We start from the raw sequence: 26800 nt of genomic DNA on the forward strand, positions 1-26800 counted from the left end.
GTTTCACAAACAGTACGTGACTACAAAGTAAAATCATTTCTCAAAACACTGCAAAAATTTTCATTTCGATTGGTATAGTAGTATTGTCAAAAAGTGCGTTGAAATGAACAGTGGTATAGCAAACATCGAATTCTCTCACAAAATCTTGTTAGGCACTTTAGTAGATACATTTGTCTTTTAAAATACAACTGACGTATAAGGATCATAATGGTGCTATGTGGATAAATTTGTCAGTTTTCAAGAGCAAAATTGGCAGATCTACGATTGTGAGCATGAACTGGCGTATAAATGGGGAGATAATTTTGACGAAGTATAATCCTGACTATGAATAACATTTCTGTATATATACAAATTGACAACGTTCCGCCTTGTGATACGCTATTCGTACAAGACTATTTTAAGGATCTACTTTGCTGGAGCTCCCCTTCACTAGTTTAGTCGTATGATATTTTCAAAATATTTTCTGTGATTTTATTTACACGACAAAATGGAAGACGATATAATATCAATGGGTGTACATGCATTGGCATTTTTAAAAATAAAAAAAATCTTTTGTAGTGCAGTTGGAGGCTGTGCAACGCATTTTTTTCATTATACTTGTAAGGTGTCATTTTATCGCGCTTTTGTAGCATGTTTTCCCTACCTGTTTATTTGCATGTCTTTTTGCAAATTCATTTTAAACATTAAACCCTCTACCGTAAATAGATACATATGGAAAACTTTGTATTTGAAGCACGTCTTATTTTCTTCTACCTATAGGATAATACTCTCATATTGATATGTTTATACCAACACGATTTATCATTTGATACAAAAAGGTAGTTATATAAATACGGATATTTCTTAGAATTGAGGGTCATCCTTTAAAAGTTACGGTCATCATTTACAAATTACGGTCATCTTAAAACCAATTACGGTCACCCTTGTTATGAATCGCTGTTTCTGTTACGGTCATCTCGATTGTGATTTACGGTCATCTTCACGATTTTTTCAAATCGAAATTCCTGTTTCATGCACATTTCTCTGTAGTAATTAGTGATTTCCGTGTGAATCTTTTATAAATTTTCATCGTTTCAATGTATGATTTGTTAAGAAAATAATATAGAAACACTTTTTTTAAAACAGACAATACAGAAACTGACCTAATTTTTCATCCGACATCTTGGGATGACCGTGAATGCAGTTACGGTCATCAGCTTTACCCCAGTGAATGTTTATATAAAACAATTTTATAATTTTACATGATCGTGACATTGACAAGGAATGCAGTATTATGGAGCACGTGAAAAATAAGTGTGTTGATAGAGCGATGTTATTAAAATTTTGTTTTGCCTTTTTCATGCGTTTGTATTTGTGAATTTAACTTTGTCAAATAATAACAGTTCTTAATGCTTTGAAGTATTATTTTTTTTTTCAGTATCAATTTACACTATCCATTATTTACTTCCACGTTTGTTTACCTTTTCTCTTATCGATATCACGAGTTTTCCCTCGGACTTGCGCTGTGCTAACGAGAGGTTTCATTAGAAAAAGCTATCGGGAAGTTAGAATTCGGGAAGACATTAATTTAACATCAGTACATTATTCAATATTTTGATAAGATGAAGGTTTTTCTTTTGTCCGTATAAAATAAGAAGATGAGGTATGGTTGTCAATGAGACAACTATCCACCCAAGTTCAAGTAAAGTGAATGCAAGCAATTATAGGCAACCGTCGGCTATAAAAGACCCCGACATGTAATATATGAAACAATTCAATTGAGAAAACACACGGCCTAATTTATATATAAAAAAAAAGAATTAACGAAAAACATATATGATAGATACTTGTTTTAATAACTAGGTTTAAGCTTGCACTTTTCGCACCAAATCAAGATAGCAGCCACTTTTTTTAATGGTAATACTTATCTATTCAAGTAGTTATGTTGTCGTTTTCTACCAAAGTAACTAGTTGTTTGTTATTTATTCACAGATAGAGATTGAAAAATACTAAAATACTGTTGATAATTGGATTGTAGACAATATGACATTGATTAACATGCACAAAGAAAAACAGCTATCAAATGTAAGTATACTACTAACTGTCAATAAGACAAATATTTTAGATTTTTTTCTTAAACATCCAGGAATATTGGGAATATAAAATGAACTACTCTTACATGAAGTCAAAAATCGTCATAGTATTGTTATGCAAAAACCCTGTTTTAATTATGTTTCATATCTATTCCATTTTGCGCATGTATATCTTTTTCAGTCACGATTCTGTTAACGCTTACATTTGGATATCACTCATCAGATCATCCTTTTGCAGTTTGCCCTGGAAATTCACGGAATAGGTACAAATGGGGTCTTTACTTTTGGTGTAATTTGTAACATAAGAATATTTTAAGCAAAAGAAAAAATATCAAATATTGACGACCAATGCGAGTCCTAAAATATAGAAGAGTAATACAACAATTTAAAGGTAATATAAGTAAGAAGATGTGGTATGAGTGCCAATGAGACAACTCTCCATTCGAGTCACAATGTATAAAAAGTTAACAATTATATGTCAAAGTACGGTCTTCAACACGAAGCCTTGGCTCACACCGAACAGCAAACTATAAAGGGCCCACAATGACTAATGTAAAACAATTGAAACAGGACGGTCTTATCTATATACACTGTAAATCTAAGTGTTAATAAATAGAACACTGCTTGAACGCTTTTTTGTAACACTTTTTGAACGTGTAATGGTGTTCCAAATGTTTACACTAGTGTTCATCAATTGAATGTGTGGTGTTCAGTTTTTAATGCCTTTGTGTTTCATTTTTGAACACTTGATGTTAGAGACCTTAACAGTAGTGTTCAACGATTTAACGTGTCCGAATGTTCAAAATCTTAATACGTCGACGCGTTCAACAGCCATGTAACACTTTTTGAACACACTGAACATGTTCAAAACCAGAAATGTTAAGATCCAGAACACCAGATGTTAACATTCAGAACAGTTGACATAGGTGTTCAAAGTGATGGTGTTCAAATGTAGAACATGTTCTATTTTCAAGCGTACATAATGTTCCATAAATACTAAACTTAATTAAACTGTTATAAAAACTATATTGAATCAGGCAAAATATAACAATAAAACATATTTTAACAAGTAATTCTTTATATAATCAAATGAGCATATATGTAAGACATGTAAGAAAAGTACACAAGAATACCTTATGATATTACAAGTAACATTCAGTGAAATCACATACATAATGTTTTTAAATTGACTTCATATCACAAATAAGTATTTACCCCTACATGAAAAGATAGTTGCTACATCATGTGTATCCTAACCAAAAAAGCATGTCAATGTGATAAGTAGATACTTTATGATATAGATATTTGTCACAATGAAAGTTTAAAAGTTTGCAAATTCCAAGAGTTCTTGTACGATCACATACAATGTACGCTCCACTTTTCAGTGCATCTTCACTTAAAGCTATCAACTAAGTGGCATTTTATGTGTTGTTATCAACTTCCAAATGTCAAAGTCCTCCACAACAAGTAATGTCTATGAGCCTATATATCCTGGAAAATAAAATTTAAAATTAATAGAAGAGAGTTTTTTTTATAAAACATCAAATTATGCAATGATTGTTATGCTTTAATTTCGATATATACTAGAGTACAAATTGATATTCTATGGCACTGAAATGCAAGTTTTGACATTATAAATTACAAAAGTCGATTTCTTGACCTAAGGTATATAGATATAGAAATGATACACCCACATAAGCTATTAATATACATATATTGTCATACCTTTTTTGATATCTTTTTTTTTCAACACTTTATAGCATGCAGAAATGACCTTCGTTTGATTATTGGCTACCGGTTCCTAATTCAAACATTCTCCTCAGAAACTAACAAAACCTTTAAATAGACTTATTAAAAGGGGATATAGTTACGATACTGTTGTCAGGTCATTAAAGATTGCATATTTTGGATTTAACATTGATTCACTGATAGGGTCTTTGCATCGGAACTAAACACATTTATTTCTAAAAAAAACAGTTGTTGGCATGACACGGGTTATGTTCTTCTCATATATTTTATGATAGTATGATACTAAACCCCTAACGGGAGGGATTGTACCTGATATTCATATGATGAAGACATAATCTTTCAATCAGTTTAATTGAGGTCTGGAGCTGGCATGTCAGTTAACTGCTAGTAGTCTGTTGTTATTTATGTATTATTGTCATTTTATTTATTTTCTTTTGTTACATCTTTTGACATCAGACTCGGACTTCTCTTGAACTGAATTTTAATGTGCGTATTGTTATTCTTTTACTTTTCTACATTGGCTAGAGGTATAGGGGGAGGGTTGAGATCTCATAAACATGTTTAACCCCGCCGCAATTTTGCGCCTGTCCCAAGTCAGGAGCCTCTGGCCTTTGTTAGTCTTGTATGATTTTAAATTTTAGTTTCTTGTGTATAATTCGGAGTTTAGTATGACGTCCATTATCACTGTACTATTATGCATATTTTAGGGGCCAGCTGAAGGACACCTACGGGTGCGGGAATTCTCGCTACATTGAAGACCCATTGGTTGTTTGCTCTATGGTCGGGTGGTTGTCGCTTTGACATATTCACCATTTCCTTTCTCAATTTTATTTCAATCTAACGATTCCTGCAAATAAAAAAAAACGAATGCATTTTCTAAGTCAACTGAAATGGTGTTCCAAATGTTTACACTAGTATTCATCAATTGAATGTGTGGTGTTCAGTTTTTAATGCCTTTGTGTTTCACTTTTGAACACTTGATGTTAGATTTATTTAACACTTAGTGTTCATCAATTGAATGTGAGGTGTTCAGTTTTTAATGCCTTTGTGTTTCATTTTTGAACACTTGATGTTAGAGTTATTTAACACTTAGTGTTCATCATTTGAATATGTGGTGTTCAGTTTTTAGTGCCTTTGTGTTTTATTTTTGAACACTTCATGTTAGAGTTCTAAACACTTAGTGTTCATCAATTGAATGTGTGGTGTTCCGTTTTTAATGCCTTTGTGTTTCATTTTTGAACACTTGATGTTAGAGTTCTTAACACTTAGTGTTCAGCGATCTTCAGCTAATATACGTGGATAACTTGGCAACAATCATCATTTATTCTGTATAACAGACAGACGATCACAGACTGGTTATTCATCAGTTTAGGAAATCATTTGTTATGAACGTTTTATCTAAATCCTGTTCTTTAATTCGTCTTTTATTTTGTTGAATATTTGGATATAACAGTTATGAATATTTGAAAAATATATATCTGACATGAGAAAATAACAAGGAAGCCATCGAACTACCTATGGAGATTATCCTAACTTGTTACTCACTTCATTCATGTTCATGTGGGATAGAAGTCCCTTCTCCAGTTCTCTTCCTTATGAGTATGCATTCTTCGTTAAACCGCCTAAATCACCAGCCGATATCTGTTTCCGGTATTTGGTACCCTGGTATATTTTTTTTAACGCGAGGTGTTCAAAATTTCGAGCGATTTGAACACTGATTGAACATGTAATGTTAATAAACTGAACGGACCATGAAATAAGATAAACATCGACATATTTTTATTACGATATTATCATAACAGGCCTCATTGATATGCATTATTTTGTCACTTATAAGTAAAACTAGTAATAATAATAAAATAAGTTCATAAACTATACATATATCATGTATATGCCAGCTTGAAAGTTTAATATTTCCCAATTACTAAAATATTAGTAAAAAATTCACAAGATCATCATCCTGCTTATACATTCATATATTTTAAAGAATTTCTTTTTGAATTAGCCAATTAGAAGGATAGAAAATCGGACAAACGACTGTCTTTTTTTTTAGATCAGAATTTGAACACTGGTGTTCACTGTGTCTGAACACACATGTTAGTAGTTTTAACACAAACGTTAAAACTTTGAACACGTCTCTAAGCATTAACATATGACGTTAAAATATTGAACATTCGGTGTACAAATTTTGAACGCGTCCGGACGCGTCAGGCGTCAGGTATATTTACAGTGTAGAACACGAAAAATGAGAAACACTAATGGACCACATCCACAAATGACAAATACTGTACAACAGGTTCCTGACTTAGGACAGGCAGCGAGTTTGAACGTTTTAACAGGAACAAATATTCACATTAACCCGAGAAATTAAAAGACACACTATAAAATATCAATTGAAAAGGCTTAACTCGATCAAAAAGACATTTAAAGATTACAACTGAAATGTACAATACATGTCTTATGTACTATGTATCTTTATCTTTGTCGATTTAGATGGCACACATTAGTACTAAAGGAAAGAATTCTTGAATAATGATGCGCATTTTCATCCTCCTGTCTGTCCTTCAGGTATTTAACGCTATATGTATCTTTATAAATGAAAATCATTTCTGCACCTATCACATTGTTATTATTATTTTGAGGACTCTCAGGAAGATTAGTTTTAACTAATGGGATCATTCTCTTGAAATAAAGATTATTTATTTATTTATTTTATTTCATTGAAAAAATCTACATGTATCAACATTTGACCGAACTTTGAATTTTCAAAGATGATTTAAATCTGCAAATTGAAAGATTTTTGAGTATTTAAAAAATTATACGAAAGATATTTTAATGAAAATGGGTTTGTAACCGATCTATAAACATCATAAATACGCGGACATTAACGAGAATTAACAGAGAACCTACATGTCGAAATACGCGTGAACATTAAGAAATAGCTTATTTTGAATAATGGAATGGATATTGTGAATATTGGAATAGACTGTTGCGACCCTTACTGTTCTTAATGTTCACGCGAATTTCGACATGTAGGTTCTCGGTTAATCCTCTAATATGCGTTGCGGGACATATTGACTTTATACGTTTTGATTCTCTATCAATGGGCTTTCGAATGAGGTATAATGTATATCTGTAATAAGGGGAAGAAGGGTCGCAGCAGTCCATTCCATTATTCAAAATATCCATTGCACTATTCAAAATTGGCTATTTTCATAAATTTCACGCGTATTTTGGTATTTAAGTCCTCCGTAATCCCTCTAATGGTCCTTGCGGTACAATGGACATGTTATAGGATGAAGAACAGCAATGGTTACGTGAAAATAAAAAAAAGATAACGTTGAGTATTTTAATACTTATATGTATACATTTTGGTATTCAGGTCGCCCATACACTGAACCAAGGAATTTTTGTTAAAAATATTAAGGGCAATCAACTAGTTTATTCTCCGAAACTAAATAAATGAATGAATTAAGTTAAAATTTTTAAAGAGTAATTTGAATTTTTTTTTCTGATATTAATTTGCATATTTGTTGGATAATATCAAAATGACGAATTCAGAAATACAGTTTCGTTTTATCGAAATAACGATATATTTTTATCGAGATTTCGATATCATTAACCAAGATAACGATTTAATATTCCGAGACCTCGTTTTAATAAATCGAGATAACGAGATCTCGAGATAACAATTTCGTTTCATCGAGATAATGATATAATAAATCGAGATAACGATATGATAATCCAAGATCGTTTTATCGAGATAACGATATATTTTTTGATTAAGATCTAGGTGAAACGGTATTGTTTAATCGTGATCTCGAATTAAAAAAAAATATTTTTTAATTCTTTGTGTGTCCCCTTATGGCTTCCGTATATATCAACCCGTGATTAAATGATAAATAATATTTTAATTTTAACGTAACATTTTCAAGATTTAATGATGTACTTAGGTGAGGTTTTGGAAATTGGTGTCAGATGTTCGAACTCCTTGTTTTTTTCCCATCAATACAGGGTAAAATATTTCTCTACATAACATCCATTTTTCTTTTCATAAAAGACTTCAATAGGTCATAAAAGGTCATTTTCCAAAATTTGATATAGTATAATACCTTCTTACATCTTCCTTGAATACAACAAAGAGAAATAGACCACAACTATTTGCAAGAATGATTATTTCAGAATAAGCTCTTTTATTTCTTCGTAAACAATCAACTGACTGTTAAGATTAATACAAGTAACAACAATGAATGTGCCGTTCCACTTGAATGTGCAATTATATGTATTAAATTATGATATTACGACCTAGGTTTGTCTCATATAATTCACGTATGCATTTAATAGAAGTGTAGTGTATGTAAATGAGACAGCAACCTAACAAAAACACAAAATACATCTAACACTTAACAAGTCTCTATAATATGTCCAGCTCCATATCGTCTCTGGTCTATAGAAAGTGAACAAAGGAGTATGTCCAGTAAGACCCCAATTTGGCCCCAAAATATAGCAGTTATACAAAATTGTTGAAATGTAAACTTTTAGTTATTTATTGGAAAGTAGAATGCATCTGCTACTTAAATATGGGCTGTTTTTGACAATACAATGCACATATATCTGGTACTAGCATTATTAAGTCGTGCTAAATTACTGAATTCTTCACAATTTTAGCATTTTAGTTAAATTTTAGACGGTTTCTGTCTTTAATGAAAGTGGCCGCATTCGTGTTCATTCTTAATATTGAAGTGTAAGTTGTATTTGAGGATAAAACATAATATATATAAAGGTTGAGGATGAACACGGATGCGGCCACTTTCATTTTTGACAAAAAAAACATCTGAAAAGTGACATTTTTGGCACATTTGATAGATATTGCATCGTAGCGTTTTTAATGACTAAATCAGTTAAAATCTTTCTCAAAAACTCATTGAACCAACTGAAATAGACACTTCAGTCTTTAAAAAGTGTCCAAAATCTTACGTCAGATGAACTTGAAATTTGAGGCCGGACCTACTCCTTTAACAGGAACATTAAAAAGATCTGTCATCATCACCCAATTCTCTAATAATAATGAAAACATTAAGTTATAGCAGACGAACACTACTGACGAGGTTTCTAACTTGGGACATGGGCATGAAAATGCTGGTTGGTCAATCTAGTTTATTTACTAGTTACTTGTAACTAGAAATGTAAAATGGAAATTGTAATCTATTTTTAATAAATACAAGTTGATAGAATTAATGATAAATAGAAAAAGGAGAGCTTTTCAATATAGTTCTTGGTTTTTTTTAATAAAAATTTGATATAAAGAATTTTTTATTTTTTATGTAGGTGTTGTCCTTCAATGAAGCATACAATTTCTCCTGTCCATCGCAGGCACACTGGAATCTTCGGGCTAAATCTAAGTGTACGTTTGCTATAAATTACACCTGCTTATATAACGTGACTTTTCATGTCAATATATACAGAGATAGATGTAGCAGACCAAGAACGGTAGCTCCTGGTAAATATTAAAAATTGTTAGTCTCTTATGTATTATACTTGTGAACTGTTCCATTTCTTCATTAACAAACAGTATAAATGTAGAGAATTTAATTTACTAACATTTCCTATATTTATAACAATGAACTTTACTAGATACAATTGTCAACGGTTTAAACTTAATATGATTTATTCAAAATAAAGCTTTATTAAAACTTAGGACTATGTATAATAGTATAGTAAAGGCATAAAAATAAAATTATAGGTTATGCTATTATCCTGTGTATTCATATTCACACAAAATACTTCTATTTCATTTTTTTTTGTAGGTTATAAATATGTCTTTCAACCTAACTTAAATAGAGAAAATTGCAGATTAACTCGATATCAGCCTTTTCTTTTTGACACGATTGGGAACAGCGACTGTGCTTTCCAAAAATCTCTTTGCAGCGGCGAAGGTCAGATCACATATGATAACGGAAACACAACGTCTGATAGAACATGTCTATGTGATACCGATAAAAGATATACATCTTTAAGGAGCACAAAAGAACAATGTTACTGCAATCCCTCGAAAGAAGATTGCACCTGCTTTGTCGGCATTAAATCGAACAACACGATGAACAGCTCCAAAGGTGAAGTGAAATTATTATTTTCTCTATTAGATCAGCAGTGTTTGAATCTTTGCGTGAATAAATACTCAAAGTAAAACACGACACCTCAATGTTGAAGTATTCAAAACGTCGACGAGTTTATCTACGTATACAGTATAAAGGCAATTTTGAATTTAAACTATTTTTAGTCTTTGAGAAGCATTAGTACACAAAAAGATACACCCGCCCCATACAATGATGTGCTAAGAGAAAACTCCGAAAATGTTACTGATAAAATTCTAAATTAATAATAGAGATACACTGCAGTATTATATAATTCCTATTCTAGGAAAATTACAATAAATTGTATTAAGGAGTTAAGGTGGAGTTGTGAATATTAAATTAATATGATTGGTTACCTTCCAAAAAGAACTCAACATTGAACCATTTTCTTTCCATATAATTTATACGAATGCCTTGACTCAAGACATGTAATTCTTTTGTTTTCCGCCATTTTTTATAATTCACATTCGCTTGATGTGTTATTTTTTTTATTTCTAACATTTGAATTTGAATTATTTTTTTTTTCAATCATCAATGAAAGTGGAATAGTGAAATAACAATTCGCTTTTAGCATCCAGTTTGATTTAATTTTTCAAAATAAGCTAAGAAACATCAATGATGAATTATTTACTTGCAAGTGAATAACTGAATCTCATTGAATCCGTACTTATGGGACGCATTAATTATGCGGGTTCAGGTATTAAAAAGAACATTATGTCAACATTTAAAGTGAAACCAAGGTAAATCATTTGCTTGAATGATTCGATCCACAAAAACTCATTTCACAGACCTAGGAAAAACAATCGCACCAGTTTGCTATCTATTTATATTGATATCGCTTACCTTACCGTTGGCAGTTCTCGGAGGTCAGCTAGGTAGATGGCATCTAGACTAAAATTTAATTTGGTTGTTAAAAAACTTTAATAATGTGGATATGTAACAGTGAATTTGTATAATCAGTAATTATGTAGAATCCCTAAAGGTTTCAGGATTTATGTATCATCACTAGAACAAATGTCAGGGATTATGCAAAATAACTGAAATGATGAATTAGATTTATTTATATAGAAAATGAATAAAAGTAAAATAATTCATTCTAAAATAATCAAATTAAAACATCATTATAAACAGAAATTGTAAACTGTTAATCGCAAATATATTAAAATGATAATCTCAATACATTAAAATATTTGGCACAACATATTGAAATTTTCAAAAACCATCATCTATTTTTAAAAAATAAATTGATTTGACATCGACTATTGCACATTTGCCCTGATATATTATTCCCGTCTGTTTTTACCCAATCATCCACATTTTATATAACCTTTTCCTTTACATATGTCACATATCGAATCAGATTTATAACACATTTAAGAGAAATCAAGTTTTCAGTACAAACATCTCAGGCACAAAAACTGATCTAACTCATGTAAAATAGATAAAAATCATAACAGACACTACCCATCATTCGTTCTGCCAGTTTTTCTATACATTTAGTTGCGTCAGTGTTCTCAGGTTGAAGTTCTTGTTCATTTGAACACAAATTCACAAAACAGATGTCCCATAACCTTCTTCCCCATTTGTTTTACTACAAATCACAAGCACTGTGGATTTACACTTAGAATTTTTTGTCATATGATCTTGGTAATTTAAAACCATAATGGACTTAAATTTAAAAGTAGATCGCATATCTACTAAAATACGTGAATTTAATTTTTTGCTCACATTAGGGTTAACAAAAACAACAACAAGTCCCGAACCTTATCAAAACAATAGTATACCAATGAGACGCTAATCTTAGAAATGTTTATATGATGAATAGTAATTTTTTTTCTATAAATCTAGTTTTTGTTAGTTTAAACATATTTATTTATAGTGGATTGGGAAACAAGTTTTGCAACGTATATAAAACCCTTTCCACTTTGCGGGTGCGAGTGCTGCCTTGTAGCGGCATTAACTTGCTCTTTTTCGAAATCTACAAGGGTGTCTTTAATGTGCAAGAGATATGGCTCTCTCTTAACACGGGTCAGCCATTTATCGTCCCTTTCCGACGGACTATCATCGTTTCCTCGAGACCATACTCGCAAATGGTGTCAAGGGAGAGCCGAAAATTCAGTCCCTGAAATTTTCATCCCAGACGGGAATCGAACCTTTGTGTTAGTAGTCCGATGCACTAACCTCTACACCACGGCTCTTGTTACTTTTGCTATTCACAAAATTTATAATTCTAAATCATGTCAACCAGTCCCCATCCTATGTTAATGTATAAATATGTACAGAGGGTAATCTTCATAAAATATAAGAGATGACAGGAGCATTTAAACAATTTAAATCATGACTTACTGTTCACTTAAACTTTCAAAGAATAAGAAAAAAAACAAAGGATTATTTTCATCAAACAAAGGATCTTTGAATTATCGATAATCCCTAAAATCATTTCAGGCAATTTGTAAAATGATCATTTAAATGTTTAGTGATTATGAAAAAATCACAGGTCACTTTAAGGGATTATCAATAATCACCAAGGATTTTATTGATTCTACATAATCTCTGAAAAATCAGGGATTCTACATAATTATTGATTATACAAATTCACTGTAACAGATATGTTTTAGTATGTTATAAATCAAATATTAAATTTTGAGTCAAACCGGTGAACATGAATTTGACAGCTAATGCCCCTTTTAACTACTTTAATACAGATGCAAATATTTTACACAGTTTAATATTAATTACAAAATCCCAGAATAGGATATTTTGGCATTTTTGCCGTTTAAGAATAATAATCAAATATAAAATTACTGATAAGACTTGTTTTTGTCTTATGAACATCTGAAGGATGTTATTTGGTAGGTTTTAAACACTTTTCAAATTCAATGGAACAAATACTAGTAATACAATTTGGTATATGAAATCCTTGCAAGGTCTACACGTCTGTCTCGACCTCATTTCGTGGATCAGTGATCAATGTTTAAGTTACGTGATTATTCTTTGTTGCAGACAATATACGCAATAGGTTAACTATATTTGGTGAATTGCATGATTGAAAGGTATATAAACAGATATATAAGACTGTTTAGTCAGAACGTCATTATCATGATTCATTGTTAATTGGTTAACTTTTTGTATCTTGGTCTGTTACTCAAATGCCATAAGTAAAATGAAAATTATCTGTGCTGTATTGAATGATTGTTAGTTGTGCATGTCTGCTTGGACTAGACTGGAGGGTTCATTTAGAATAAATAATATTGGTGGGTCAACACGGTCATCAAATTCATTCTACCTTGTTTTATGGACGACTTTTTTTCTAGCTAGGAAGCGGTTTATTCAGACTTAATGCGGCGTTCACACATTGCCGATTATTGTTCCCGTTTGAGATCAAACACGAAAAGTGAAAAAGTCGGATTGCTATCCTCAATTATCTGGAATGTCCTATCATTGTTTGAACGCAGTCGTTTAAGTTCGTAAAATATTCCTACGGGCCGGGAATGGTCCGGATAGTTCGGCTACGCACCCCGACAGTTTGATGCGTCCCGCAACATTCGGAGAAACTCAGCCGATTTTGTCTAGTCGGATTACAAGCGAGACTAAGTCGTGACAGATTCTGTTGTATCGGATCAAAATCCTAACAATGTTTTGTGTTTTCTGGACGGTGTCCCGTGGAACGGGAATGATCTGGAGAAATATTACATAGCTGTTTTTCGGCCGATTGAGTCCAGAATGCAACCAGATATTGTCGAATGTGTACTGTCTTTGCCGAAACCGGTCCGCAAACAGTCTCGTATCAATACTAAATTCGTAAATGATACCCACTTTAGAGTCCCGATTATTACAGAAAGCAATACGACTGAGACCTTTATGAATATTACATTGCGACAATATGAATCATTTCTAATCTTAATGTATGCAGGATGAAACCATAGTGTCATAATAACCGAATATAACAATGTGCAGTTGGAATTTTTTGTATGGTGCAAGAAAATTAGTACCGTCAATTTTATTACTACCACTGGGTCGATGCCTCTGCTGGTGGACTATTAGTCCCCGAGGGTATCACCAGCCCAGTAGCCAGTACTTCGGTACTGGCATGAAAATACGGATTTTTTTGTGTTATTGAAATTTCCTGTTACAAAATATTAGAAATTATTATAAATTAAGGAATGAATCTCCCTCATGCAAAGCTCTGATTCCTTTCACGGATTTGGCTATACTTTTTGGACCTTTTGGATTATAGCTCTTCATCTTTTATATAAGCTTTGGATTTCAAATATTTTGGCCACGAGCATCACTGAAGAGACATGTATTGTCGAAATGCGCATCTGGTGCAAGAAAATTAGTACCGTCAATTTTATTACTACCACTGGGTCGATGTCTCTGCTGGTGGACTATTAGTCCCCGAGGGTATCACCAGCCCAGTAGCCAGTACTTCGGTACTGGCATGAAAATACGGATTTTTTGTGTTATTGAAATTTCCTGTTACAAAATATTAGAAATTATTATAAATTAAGGAATGAATCTCCCTCATGCAAAGCTCTGATTCCTTTCACGGATTTGGCTATACTTTTTGGACCTTTTGGATTATAGCTCTTCATCTTTTATATAAGCTTTGGATTTCAAATATTTGGGCCACGAGCATCACTGAAGAGACATGTATTGTCGAAATGCGCATCTGGTGCAAGAAAATTAGTACCGTCAATTTTATTACTACCACTGGGTCGATGCCTCTGCTGGTGGACTATTAGTCCCCGAGGGTATCACCAGCCCAGTAGCCAGTACTTCGGTACTGGCATGAAAATACGGATTTTTGTGTTATTGAAATTTCCTGTTACAAAATATTAGAAATTATTATAAATTAAGGAATGAATCTCCCTCATGCAAAGCTCTGATTCCTTTCACGGATTTGGCTATACTTTTTGGACCTTTTGGATTATAGCTCTTCATCTTTTATATAAGCTTTGGATTTCAAATATTTTGGCCACGAGCATCACTGAAGAGACATGTATTGTCGAAATGCGCATCTGGTGCAAGAAAATTAGTACCGTCAATTTTATTGTAATCACTTTCCAGAGCACCATGCAAGAATGATCTTTCGTCGAACTGTTCTTGAATGGATACAAAAAAAAAGTTATACTTTAGAAGTGTTAACGAGAGGACCTGTCAGATTATGCCCTAGGATAGAACTGACCAGACAAAGCCGTTTGCAATGCGGTAGAGCGCATCATGATAGGATTATGTTCCGACAGTACCTGAGCATCCCGAATATGCCGACAGATTTCTAACGGATAACTTCCGTCAGCGTCGGTTCACTGTTTGGTTCCAGTCTGATCTCTGTCGGATTACATTTGGTAGAATTGGGACGCAGTCGTAACAGACCCTGTTGAGTTTTGACATGCGAAAGATACAAATCGGATTAGAATCGGATTGAGAACGGGTTTATGGGGACAAATTCGCTTGGAAACAGTTGAATATCGACGCTTCCTGAACAATATCTGATTGTTGTCGTGATGACATTTATTTTTACAAATTTTAATTAAAGTTTGAATTTCCATCCACGATTCACAGGATCTTCATCAGACTTTTGACAATGGTCGGGAATGGTCCTGTCAAGGACGGAAATTTAAATCGTGAATGTGTGACCCCAGCTAAATATTAATTTCACATCTCGTGCATTTGTCTTGCCGGATACTCATTTTCAATATCCGCCTTTTTCATTATGCAATATCCGTTCTTTTAAATGTTTGGTGCAAAATATAAATATAAGAAGATATATCATGACTGCCAATGAGGTATATATTTACCAGGATCCTAAGACGAAGATGTAAATAACTGTTATTCCCCGTGAGGCTTTCTAATAATAAGGAAAATTCACACCATATAGTAAGCTGTAATAGGACTGATATATTACCTAATAAATATGAAATATAAGTGTGATAGAAATGAACGTAAACATATTCTTATTATTTCAACTTATGTAGTCAAAATCATACAAAATGTACCTTTACGATTCAACTTTTGACGAAAATGGCTGTGATTATTATAATGATTACAGGCAAATCTGTGCAATCTAAAAAATTAAATAACAAACCAATGAACCTGTTTGAACTTAGGAATAATATGAGGCAGGTATTTCCTGTGAAAGGGGACGAAGTCTGTATGATTTTTTTTTAATTCAAACATATCTGAATTCCAAAACGGAAATACCGTTACGTTTCCGATTTTGGTTCCGTTGTTAGGGATTTTAGTTGTGACGTTATTTAAGTTATGACATCATATGCAATGTAAACAAAGAAACGCTATCATTATGTAACGTTTTATCATATCAAGGAATTATTAAAAATGAAATTGATATTGCGTTCCTTCCTATTTTATACTAGACTGATAAATATGTTTTACTCAAAGTTTCATGCAAACGAGACCGGAAAAGGGAAGTACATTGTAGATTTCTGCGCAGATGCGGGATTTCAAAACATGACATAAACAAATTGAACGATTTTGAGTTCATTAGTACAATGAAAATTTCGGGATTTTTTTTATTTTTTTTTTATTGAATTTTCTACTGTTATTGGGGACTTCGTCCCCATATAAAAGTTAAAATCTGAAAATTCATTTTTTGTGTTAAAACGCGTTTAAATTGCATAATAATTTTATAGATTGAATTGTGCTTCCAGATCTGAAAACTTCGAAAGCTGCTAAGTTTTGGTTTGCATGTAATCGATAGAAGTTTGTCGATGTACACAGTTATTTTTCTCACTCTGTTAGGATGAACATAAACCTCATAGATAAAATAATGTCCATTCAACAACCGTTTGAATGAACTAAACATAACACTATAAACTGAAACAATACAACAACATTAAAAACTAAAACTGAATAAGTTTTTGTATAAAGATGAAAATCCACTATCGTATATTATGTATTATTTTTCAGATTTGAAATGCTATGGCCAAATAACCATTCTCCAAAGACGTTTACAAGAAGATTCGACGTATGTCTTTTTATTTTTCAATTATACCATGCCGTTTCTTTAGTTGTCAAATTCACTATGATATTCCATATGTATTGTCCAATTGAAATTCAAACTCTTTATCTTTTTATAAAACCAACACTAAGTCTTAACTTTGCTCAACGAACATTGTGATATAATTTTCCATGTACGTGATAAATTTGTTTATCGCTATTTTGTGCATTTTTCCTTTGATTTTTTTTGGTGATAATTTTCATATCATGCTCCTCGCTTGAGATGGAAAATTATTCCTAGAAACTAAGCAGGCACGTGGCGTTGCTAACGAAATTGACATGAAATTGACAACGTTGTCATAGGTAAAATAGCGATACTCTGTTGTTGTTTTTTATTTGGTCGGGTTGTTGTCTCTTTGACACATTCCCCATTTCCATTCTCAATTTTATAATCTATAAGTATCAACTTTTAACATACATGAGTTTGTAGAAACTAGATATTACATAGAACTTTTGGTTGTAAACAAAACAATGTTGAAAACAGATCATTCAAATGAAAGCTGCCCTTCGTAATTTAAGTTGTGGGAAAATGGTATTATGTATGAACAACTAATGTATTTATTTGTAATAAAATGTTAGAAAATAACTACCACTTTATATTTTTGAAATAGGTCGAATCAATCACAGGTATTAAAGATAAACGACTTTGACAACAACAAGTACAATATTCATTTAAGTAAGTAAAAACTAGATAAAAAGGAAATTTATTATATTTGATCATTGAGATTACATGTCAGTTTGGCTAAATAATTACTGACAAACACATTCACACAACAAGAATATCCTTAGTGGACCTTTATGAATATTACATTGCGACAATATGAATCATTTCTAATCTTAATGTATGCAGGATAAACCATAGTGTCATAATAACCGAATATAACCATGTGCAGTTGGATTTTTTTGTAATCTCTTTCCAGAGCAGCATGCAAGAATGATCTTTCTCCTACATATATGCGTTAGGAGCAAACTTAAAACAACTAATTTATAGTAAAATATTTCTTGCATCTACATTTAGAACTTATTTTATATTTGTATCTCCAACAATGACTTTAGATTGACTTTTTTGCACATAGGGTGCAAATTAAAAATCTTCAAACAGCTGTTAAATAACAGTGGCCTTGACCTATTTCAATTTCTAAATTTGAAATTTTTGTATTCAAATAACATGAATAAGATCTAAAATTTTTTTTTAGATCTTAACTTAAATAATTTGTCGAAAACAAAATGTGTTTTTTTCACGTCTTTTGATAGTACGGTGTTAGTCAATTTCTAGGTTAATATCAAATTTCTGTTTTGGGGTGTGAAAGAGTATATATATATATAAATGATTTGTTTCCAAATTTGTGTAATATTAAAGTCGAACTTGGTTGGACATGAAGCTCTGTGTATAGCTTTGCTTTTCAGAAGTAAAAAATACTGCAAAATCGGAAAAAGGGGGGGTTGAAGTTATGGCAACAAAACGTCTATCAAAAACAGGTAAACACCCCATTCTACATATACAAATGACTAAATGAGCAACAATTGGCTATAATATTTACCAGTATTCCAAAAATATAATAAGGGAGAGGGTTATGTACAGCACTGATGTACTTTACAAACAATTGCAAACAAAAAAGTCTTGAGAAAAGAAAGGGACATAAAAAAACTTATAAATTTTAAGAAAAGCTGACAACAGCATGGCAAAAACACGAAAAAAAGAACAAATGCCAATAGAAAACTATGATCGAAGCTAGTATTACCTACTACGTTCTATGGTCTCTTGTAATTTTTGCCAACCAACTACGTCCAGGTCAGAGACCATATGGCCGTTTTTTTTTTTTTTTTTTTTTACATATCTTTCCCAACTAGATAGATTATTACTATATTTCCCACGATTTCAAAATTGAGTAGAATTTTTATTTATTGTTTAGAAAATATTATGGACTCCATAATTTTCATTCGATTGCTAACAATGATTAATAAGGTACAAACAGAAAAATGAAATCTTATACATCGTCATCTTTGTCGTCATCAATGTTTCTTACTGCAACCAGACAAGTATTTACATTTTGACATATGTCATTTGCCTGACATGGGCATAAATCTGTACATGATAGAATTTGTGCGAAGCAAAAGCAACCCTTTGAAAACACAGATTTCCCCTTACAAGTACTGTGACAAACTAAATCTTTCAGAAATTCATATAACATCTGACTTTCGAGATAGACAGGAACAAGTCGTTCTTCTTTTCCCATCCGAACTGAAGAGGAGAATGTTAGGATAGTTTTGCTATATGGGAAGAAATCAAATTTATGTCTGGAGTGAAACTCTTAATACATATTGTTTAAAAGTAGATTCACAAGGAGGATGTTTGACAAGGGAGACATTTTAATCATCGATGTCTTAATTAGAAAGGTTTGACAAATCGGTGATATCATGTGGGTTGTCCTTCAAGACTAAAAACAAGGCGTTAAACAGGGGTGACGATGTATAGCATCATGTTACAGTACGTGTGGCTGGTAGAATGTTACAGATGGCAAACGAGAGACTTTTACATATTTCGTGGACAAGTGTGCAATTTATAGTGTCTGATTGAAACGCTAGCTCATGCGTATGCTGCATGGAGGTTGCATTTCTGTAAATATTGACAATGCAATTTCCCATAGGAACTCCTTTTACGGCTAAAACTGTACCACTTTTACTATGAAGTTTTGAAAAAAATCTTAACCTAGAATTGAAACTTCATATGCATTACAATTTTTTTCAAAGGGCAAAATATAGGGCTGTGCGGCATATGCCCTGAACTTCTCAGAGTTTAAACTAACACTAATTTTCTTAACTACCCCTATCTCGAATAAAGGGTTACCATAGGTTTTAATATAAACAATATGCACATGTATATTTACTGGTAACATTCCCAGTTATGTCTCTGTGAGATTAAACACAGAGAGCATAACTTGGAACCAGTATGTAAACAAAATTAATTTTCTATGCATATTCAAGATCTCCCCAAAAGAGGCGTGGGTTGAGAAACAGCTGTTTTTACAAAGTACAACCTGGAGGGGAAGTAATGAACGCATAAGATCAGAACATCTGTATCTTGTGACTTTATTATTATCCTACCCTTGATTCCTTTCACACCGAACTCTTTGTCTACATGAATAGCATGTAAAATCATGCGAGTATCGACTTCATCGGGCGTACAAAATAAGTATTAAAATCTGAATACTCCTTCTGAGCAGATTAAGAGTCCTTGAAAGTACTAGCTAGATAAATGACTTCCTCATGTATCATAGTATCATACCATGATGCTGAACAATCGATTCGCCAAGAAATCTGATTAAGGCCTGCTGGTTCTTACTGATTCATAGAAACTTTTTTCCAGTCAGGAATTTGACGACCTTCTATATATGACCTGACACTTTTACAGACGAACATGAACTTAATCCAGCTTTAAAATTGCTGCAGTTGTGTCTGCTAGTGTAAGAGTTATAGCAATAATGGTGGTACAATATTTTGTAATCATCAGTACGAAGATGGTCTAGGTCTGAAGCATCATGCAATATACTAAAATATACATGATCTTTCCGTGCTCCAATAGTCTCGATAAAACTTTTTTGTGCTAATTCCTCGCATATTAATAAGCAATTCAGTAGAAGAACCCTGCCATATAACACACTTATCCCATTGTATTTCATTCCTACTTCGTTTTATAAATAGGGCTTGATGGGCATAGTTTAATAGGGATGAGCTCGGTTGACGAGTTCCAGACGATCGGAATGTACGGAATTAGCTGGAAGTTCAATAAAACAAGACAGAACTGTATTCTGAACGCGTTCTAAGAGTACCGAAGAGTATCATTTGACTAAATAACACAAATAGCAATAATTTCATTTTTCGTGTTGAAGATGGCCTGTATGATGTGGTATCTTTGGGTACCCTAAGAAACCACAAAATTTTGAAACACGGGAGCTTACGACGACATTCATGATTGGAAAATATAATGATTTTCCAATAGTTTGCATATAAATAAAGCCGTGTGTTATCCGTGAACGTAAACTCGTTAACTAGACGACTTTTTCGATACTGGGCACCCTACTAATATGTTTAGCATTATATCAACACAAGGGTATAAACAGAACTATATCTGTATCCATTGGTGACTATAAACAAGTTCAATACGCTATATATGGACCCGTTCAGATTATATTGACCGAGAACAAAGGCCGATGTTTAATATAATTTAACAGGGCCATACTTAACGTACTGACTTAGTTTGTATATTACATATTATGTAAGTATTATAAATTTGAAAATTATATTGACTCAATTTTACTTATTTTGGAAGTAATATTTACTCAATGTTTCTTTTTCTGCTACTAATATTAACTTAAAGTCATAAGAAACCTCAAATCAAAAAAAATAATGCATATGTTTTTTTATAACTCAATGGATAGTTTTCATTATAAAACTGATGTACATATACTTTTTTCTGAAGAAAATTCTTTAATTATTTCATATTACGAAGAAGTTTACTTTATTTTAATTGCTTCCTTTCCAGGAAGCAATTCCCCCGCATATTTTCCGTATGCAAAGTGACCTCAGTGTGACCCATCTCGTAAAAATCCGGTGATCCCAATACGCATGGATGTCCTTAAAATAAACTATTATCTGAATTTACATGTTAAACACGTGCTCAATTTCCATGCTTTTTTGTTGATTTTTTGTCGATTGTTGACAAACAGGTGACAATCGTTAAACTTCGGGTTCAAAACACGAACTTTAATAACCTGTGATATTTTCACAACAACACTGACCGATTGAAAAAAAAATTGACGATTATACGAAATTTGCGCGAAAAAAATGATAAATTCGTGCACAGAAGACTAAGTTTATGATGTTTTATGCATTGGTTCAAGAATTGAAAGAACATTATTTTTCACTGGTCACTCGTTTCTTGTGACTTTAAAAGTACTATTTTGGTAACATGGTGTCAATATCATTTCTTAAAAATAGTAACAACGTGTCAATATGTCAAAATAGTGAAACAAATATAAAATACATATTCGAAAACACGTTTTCAAATAAACCGATGACAAACAGGAATCACCAAACCATATGAAATGTGTTTAATACGTAAATACAAAATTTAATCCTGGTATCTATGATGAGTTTATTAACAACCACCGGGTCGATGCCACTACTGTTCGACTTTAAATTCCCCGAGGGTATCACCAGCCCATTAGTCAGCACTTCTGTGCTGTGCGTATATGAATTATCTATGCTATGGTCATATTTATAAATTAACTGTTTACAAAGCTTTTGAACTTTTGAAATACTAAGGCTTTCTACCTCAGGAATAGATTACCTTAGCTGTATTTGGCAAAACTTTTCGTAATTTTGGTCCTCAATACTCTTCAACTTCGTATTTTATTTGGCCGTTTTAACTTTTTTGGATTCGAGCGTCACTGATGAGTCTTTTATATGGGAAACGCGCGTCTCGCTTAAATACAAAATTTAATCCTGGTATCTATGATAAGTTTATTGATATAAACCAATCTATAAAAAATATATATCATATGCAGTCAAATGAGTGTATTAGCTTACCTGGTTATAACAGCCACGTGTGCTTTAATTGCCATCATTCGCCGTGTTTGTTTTTTTTTTCAAATAACAGCTGAATGTATATAGTGTATGTTATGGATCCATTTAATATTTTAGTAAATCGTCATTATTTTTGCTAAATGTGTGATGTTAATTATTTCAACGTGTCTAAGATAATTCATTTCACTTTAAAAGTTGCATTAATATATAGTTTCAGATGATTATCGTACCCAAGCCTTCGTTAGTGTTTTGATATCAGTTTTGTTATATATCCGTAAGTATACGTTAACGATTGCACATTATTACTGTGACTTGACTGTTAGTGTTGTTCTCCACCTTTGCAACTTCTCATATGATTGTTGGTATGCTTTATTTTATCACCTTGCACTTTTACAACTTGACTTAGGTTTTCTACAGCAGTTTGTTCAAATTTATGACGAGTTGAACAATTTGGTTTTATAAAACAAATTGCAATTTGGTCAAAATTATAAATAATTTGCAATAGTGCCAGGAGAGCAAAACTTACAGTCAAGTCACAGTAATAAACCCGAATACTAGCGATATTTTGGTTTATAACATTAAGGTTACATGCGTTGAAGGATTTTCATAGAGAATATTTTATCCTCGAATTTGTAACACATATTTACAACTCATTGATTAATCTTATTATTTGAGTTAACATTCTAAGGTTTGTTCGTGTTTAAAGATGCTAAGTGTCTCCTTGTTTTTAAAAATCTAAATTTACAATATCTACAAATTTGCATGGATTATGATATGATGATGTTTAGTAGTCATATATAACTTTTCGCATAGAAATACCACCCAATTGTGATTGAACCTTGTAGTTATCATATGGAGGTGTCAAGCAGTATTTTAGAAAAGATTTTAAGACTTTTCTATAAAATTCCTGGTTTGAATTAAATTCGCGTCTTTCATCCTACCTCTTAAAGAAGGCTCGAGAGTACAAATATTTAAGCAAAATTTAGACATTTTTTTCATTACTTATTTGATGTATTGCACTATTGATTGTCACTTTATGATATGGTTAAAAATGTAACCAAAAACATCAATTCGTTTTGGCCTCGGATGACTTTTAAAATATGTTTATCATTGAAAAATCTCCAAATTATCTCTCTATGGTGCAAACATGCCATTTTGTGGCAGTAAAATATCCTTTTTTACTCATCGGTGACGTATATGTTATACTATTTTTTTTCAAATAATCTGTACTTGAACTAAACAATCGTAAATTTAAAGCGAGTTCTTTTTTATATTTCAATATTACCTATATTTCACCTATTAGTTCAACAAAAAAAGGTACCGTAACAAAAATGCCTGATTCTTTCGAATGCAGATTGTGAGCACAATATAAAGATTTTATACCTCCAATTCCCCAGTTTCAAAATGCTGTAATTTTCTTTATAATGCTTGAAAATTTATAAAATAGGTATTTATGGATAGCTACTCTTTCAAATTATTGCAATGTTAGTATTATTCAACAATTATGTAATCAATTATAATGTTAACTGTGTCTAAACGAATTTACAATATATTTCCGCTTTCAATTGAAATTAGCTTCTTCGTGAATACCCCGAGAGGGTTGATTTTATCATATGTTGTTCCTAGAACCAATATCTACAAAAAAGTGTCTAAGATTTCGGATAGAATGAATAGATCAAATTTACACCTTATCAAACATTATCTACTTTTATGTGGTAATGATGTTTACACTAATTACAGATTTATGATATAATGAAATATGATAGCGATAATTTGAGACACCCTTATGTAGCTCATGTTGTGTTGATTAAGATTACGTTAAAATTTCCTGTATAGTTATAGAGATGATGGAGCTAAATTTATTCTAGTGAACTGACCAAGATTTTGCCATTGATTGCATAATAATTAATTACATAATGATTGCATAACAAATTTTGCATTCATCTATCTATATATACCTCTTTTATTAATTTATATGCAGTCTTAAGAAAGTAACAGCATTTTAAAGGTTGAAGATTGGAAGTAAAAAAATCTTTGTATTGTGCTACCTTTAATGAACAGTGACCCCATATTTTATTTTGCTTTTCTATTTAGTGTATGATAAAGTTCATTTATAGAAGAAAAAAAAGCGAAATCCTATATTTTCAAAAAAATCGATTTATACCCTTGAGCCCCCTTAATGTCGCGAATTCAATTATTCTGTATATTTGTAATTGCTTTAAAAACATGTCTTAAAATAAAAATAAAAAAAAGTCCAGAAGTCTTCGCAAGAATATTTGATTAACATTTATATACAAAAGACCCTTATTTAGTTCCGATAGGTAACAAACATATCACCAAAATTTGAACGGTCACATTAAAAAAAACATCTCTGCACTGAATGATTGGAAACTCTTCGTGATTGTTGATCAGATCACCTTTTTCATTAATTATTATATACTATTAAAAGGTTGCCGATACTAATCACAGTAGCACATAGTTAACTATGACACGAAATGGGACTTAGTACTATTACACTACTTTTTCAATAAAAAAAAATGTCAAAATCTTTCCCTACATGAACTTCTTATATCCACCAAATTCATTAGAATCGTCAGTTTTTATACAGAAGTTCGGTGATACTCTGAGCTCCGTCTTCCACCACCAAGATAATCTGACCGCCACGAAAAAGCACAATAAACAATCAACCAATCAATCAATCAACGATGAACATACATCATATAGGGACTTTTTGACATCGAATAATAAAGTAAACCGTTCCACGTCATGCAATGTTACATAGACTATTCAAATCCGTATCGACTACATCTAAAAATGAGGAAAAACGTATTTTTTTAATGTAGAATTTGCCAAAAAGGTTTAGATGCTGTAAATATTAGCAATGTTTTCCACCAGAAATCTGTACAAAAAAACTTTCTTATACTTACACCAAGTCTATTGCATCCAAGATTTTCAACCACAAGAAGGTTTGTGAGGCCTTTAACCTCAAACATGTGAAATCCAAGCCTCCAGATTGCTCCTGTGAATCGTCGCCAAACAATTATAGTCCAGCTATTCGTGTCATTACTGGCGACTTGGCATCGTTACCAAAGAATAACTAAGAGAGTTGTTAGACAAGGGACCAAAATATAGAATTCAACTGGAAAGCACTTCAGGTTACTGATGGATGCAGTAAAGGACTATGCAATAAAATGGATAAAGCGCAAACCAGACGAAACAGAACTGGACACTTTGTCTAAATGGATCAAAGCTATTGGATCATGCATTCAGAAGCACATTCAAAAACTACGATGTACTATAAGCACAAGAGCTACTAACCCTTTCAAAATCCAGAGGTTGTGGATGCTTTATCCTCTATGCTTTACATATATGTCGTTGTTCGAACAGATATAGCATCCAATAATATTGTCTTCATATGTAAAAACCATTATTTGCAATGTCTCACAACAGAGCCTGGAATAAATAGAACTACTGATAATCAATCATAATTTATTTAACATCATTTACCAAGGACGAAATTTTACAAACTCACAAATCTATCCTACTTTCTTTTGGTATCAACATGAAAGAAAACGAAGAAAATTTACCGTCATTATACATGTTATACTTGATACCATAACTAAAAAAAAAACTCCATATAAAGAACGATACATAGTTGGGTTATCAAAATGTTCGACTAAACATCTTTCTATAGTACTGACTGTTGATTCTCAAAAATTCGAAAGATCTACTGCTTAATCTTTGAAATTTTGCAGCAATATAAAGACTTTTGATTTTTCTACGCTTAACACTACTATTTCCCATGCTCAGTTGCAAGATCGACTTCACCATCTCATTATACAGAGTTGTTTCTATAAAAATGGGAATCGTAGATTTAAATTTCCTGTTTTGGGTCACTATAAATTCATATTTTGTGAAGAACTACACTGAATCTATCAGAAAATATACAGAAGTTTATATTATCGAAATGCTGGCCTTTTTTATCGACAAATATTTGTTGAGTTTAGAAAATTTATATTTCAACAGACAGTCGGTATTCCAATGGGTACTAATTGTGCAACCCTATTGACCGATTTGTTGTTGTACTCGTATGAACAGAATTCATTCAGAACCTTCTAAAAGATAAAAAGAAAAAGCACCTTGTGAAATTTTTTAATTTTACATGTTTTACTTCCTGATGATGTTCTATCACTGAATATCCCATATTTCAGCCAATACTTCCATCTCATATATCCCAAT

The 26800-nt window shown here is 32.0% G+C and overlaps 1 protein-coding gene across 1 annotated transcript in view; it reads left to right on the plus strand.

The window, feature by feature from the left end:
• The first annotated feature begins 1794 nt into the window (after window positions 1-1794).
• LOC139520227 (uncharacterized) overlaps window positions 1795-26800 on the plus strand; it is a 64441-nt gene continuing 39435 nt past the window's right edge. The window contains exons 1-7 of the mRNA XM_071312711.1: window positions 1795-2064; window positions 6315-6389; window positions 9150-9321; window positions 9629-9934; window positions 16886-16943; window positions 17587-17651; window positions 22773-22835. Coding sequence (XP_071168812.1) covers window positions 6354-6389; window positions 9150-9321; window positions 9629-9934; window positions 16886-16943; window positions 17587-17651; window positions 22773-22835 — 700 coding nt within the window. The 5' untranslated portion in view covers window positions 1795-2064; window positions 6315-6353. The remainder of the gene's footprint in view (window positions 2065-6314; window positions 6390-9149; window positions 9322-9628; window positions 9935-16885; window positions 16944-17586; window positions 17652-22772; window positions 22836-26800) is intronic.

The sequence above is a fragment of the Mytilus edulis genome, chromosome 4 (assembly GCF_963676685.1).
Source record: "Mytilus edulis chromosome 4, xbMytEdul2.2, whole genome shotgun sequence".
Classification (NCBI taxonomy): Eukaryota; Metazoa; Mollusca; class Bivalvia; order Mytilida; family Mytilidae; genus Mytilus; species Mytilus edulis.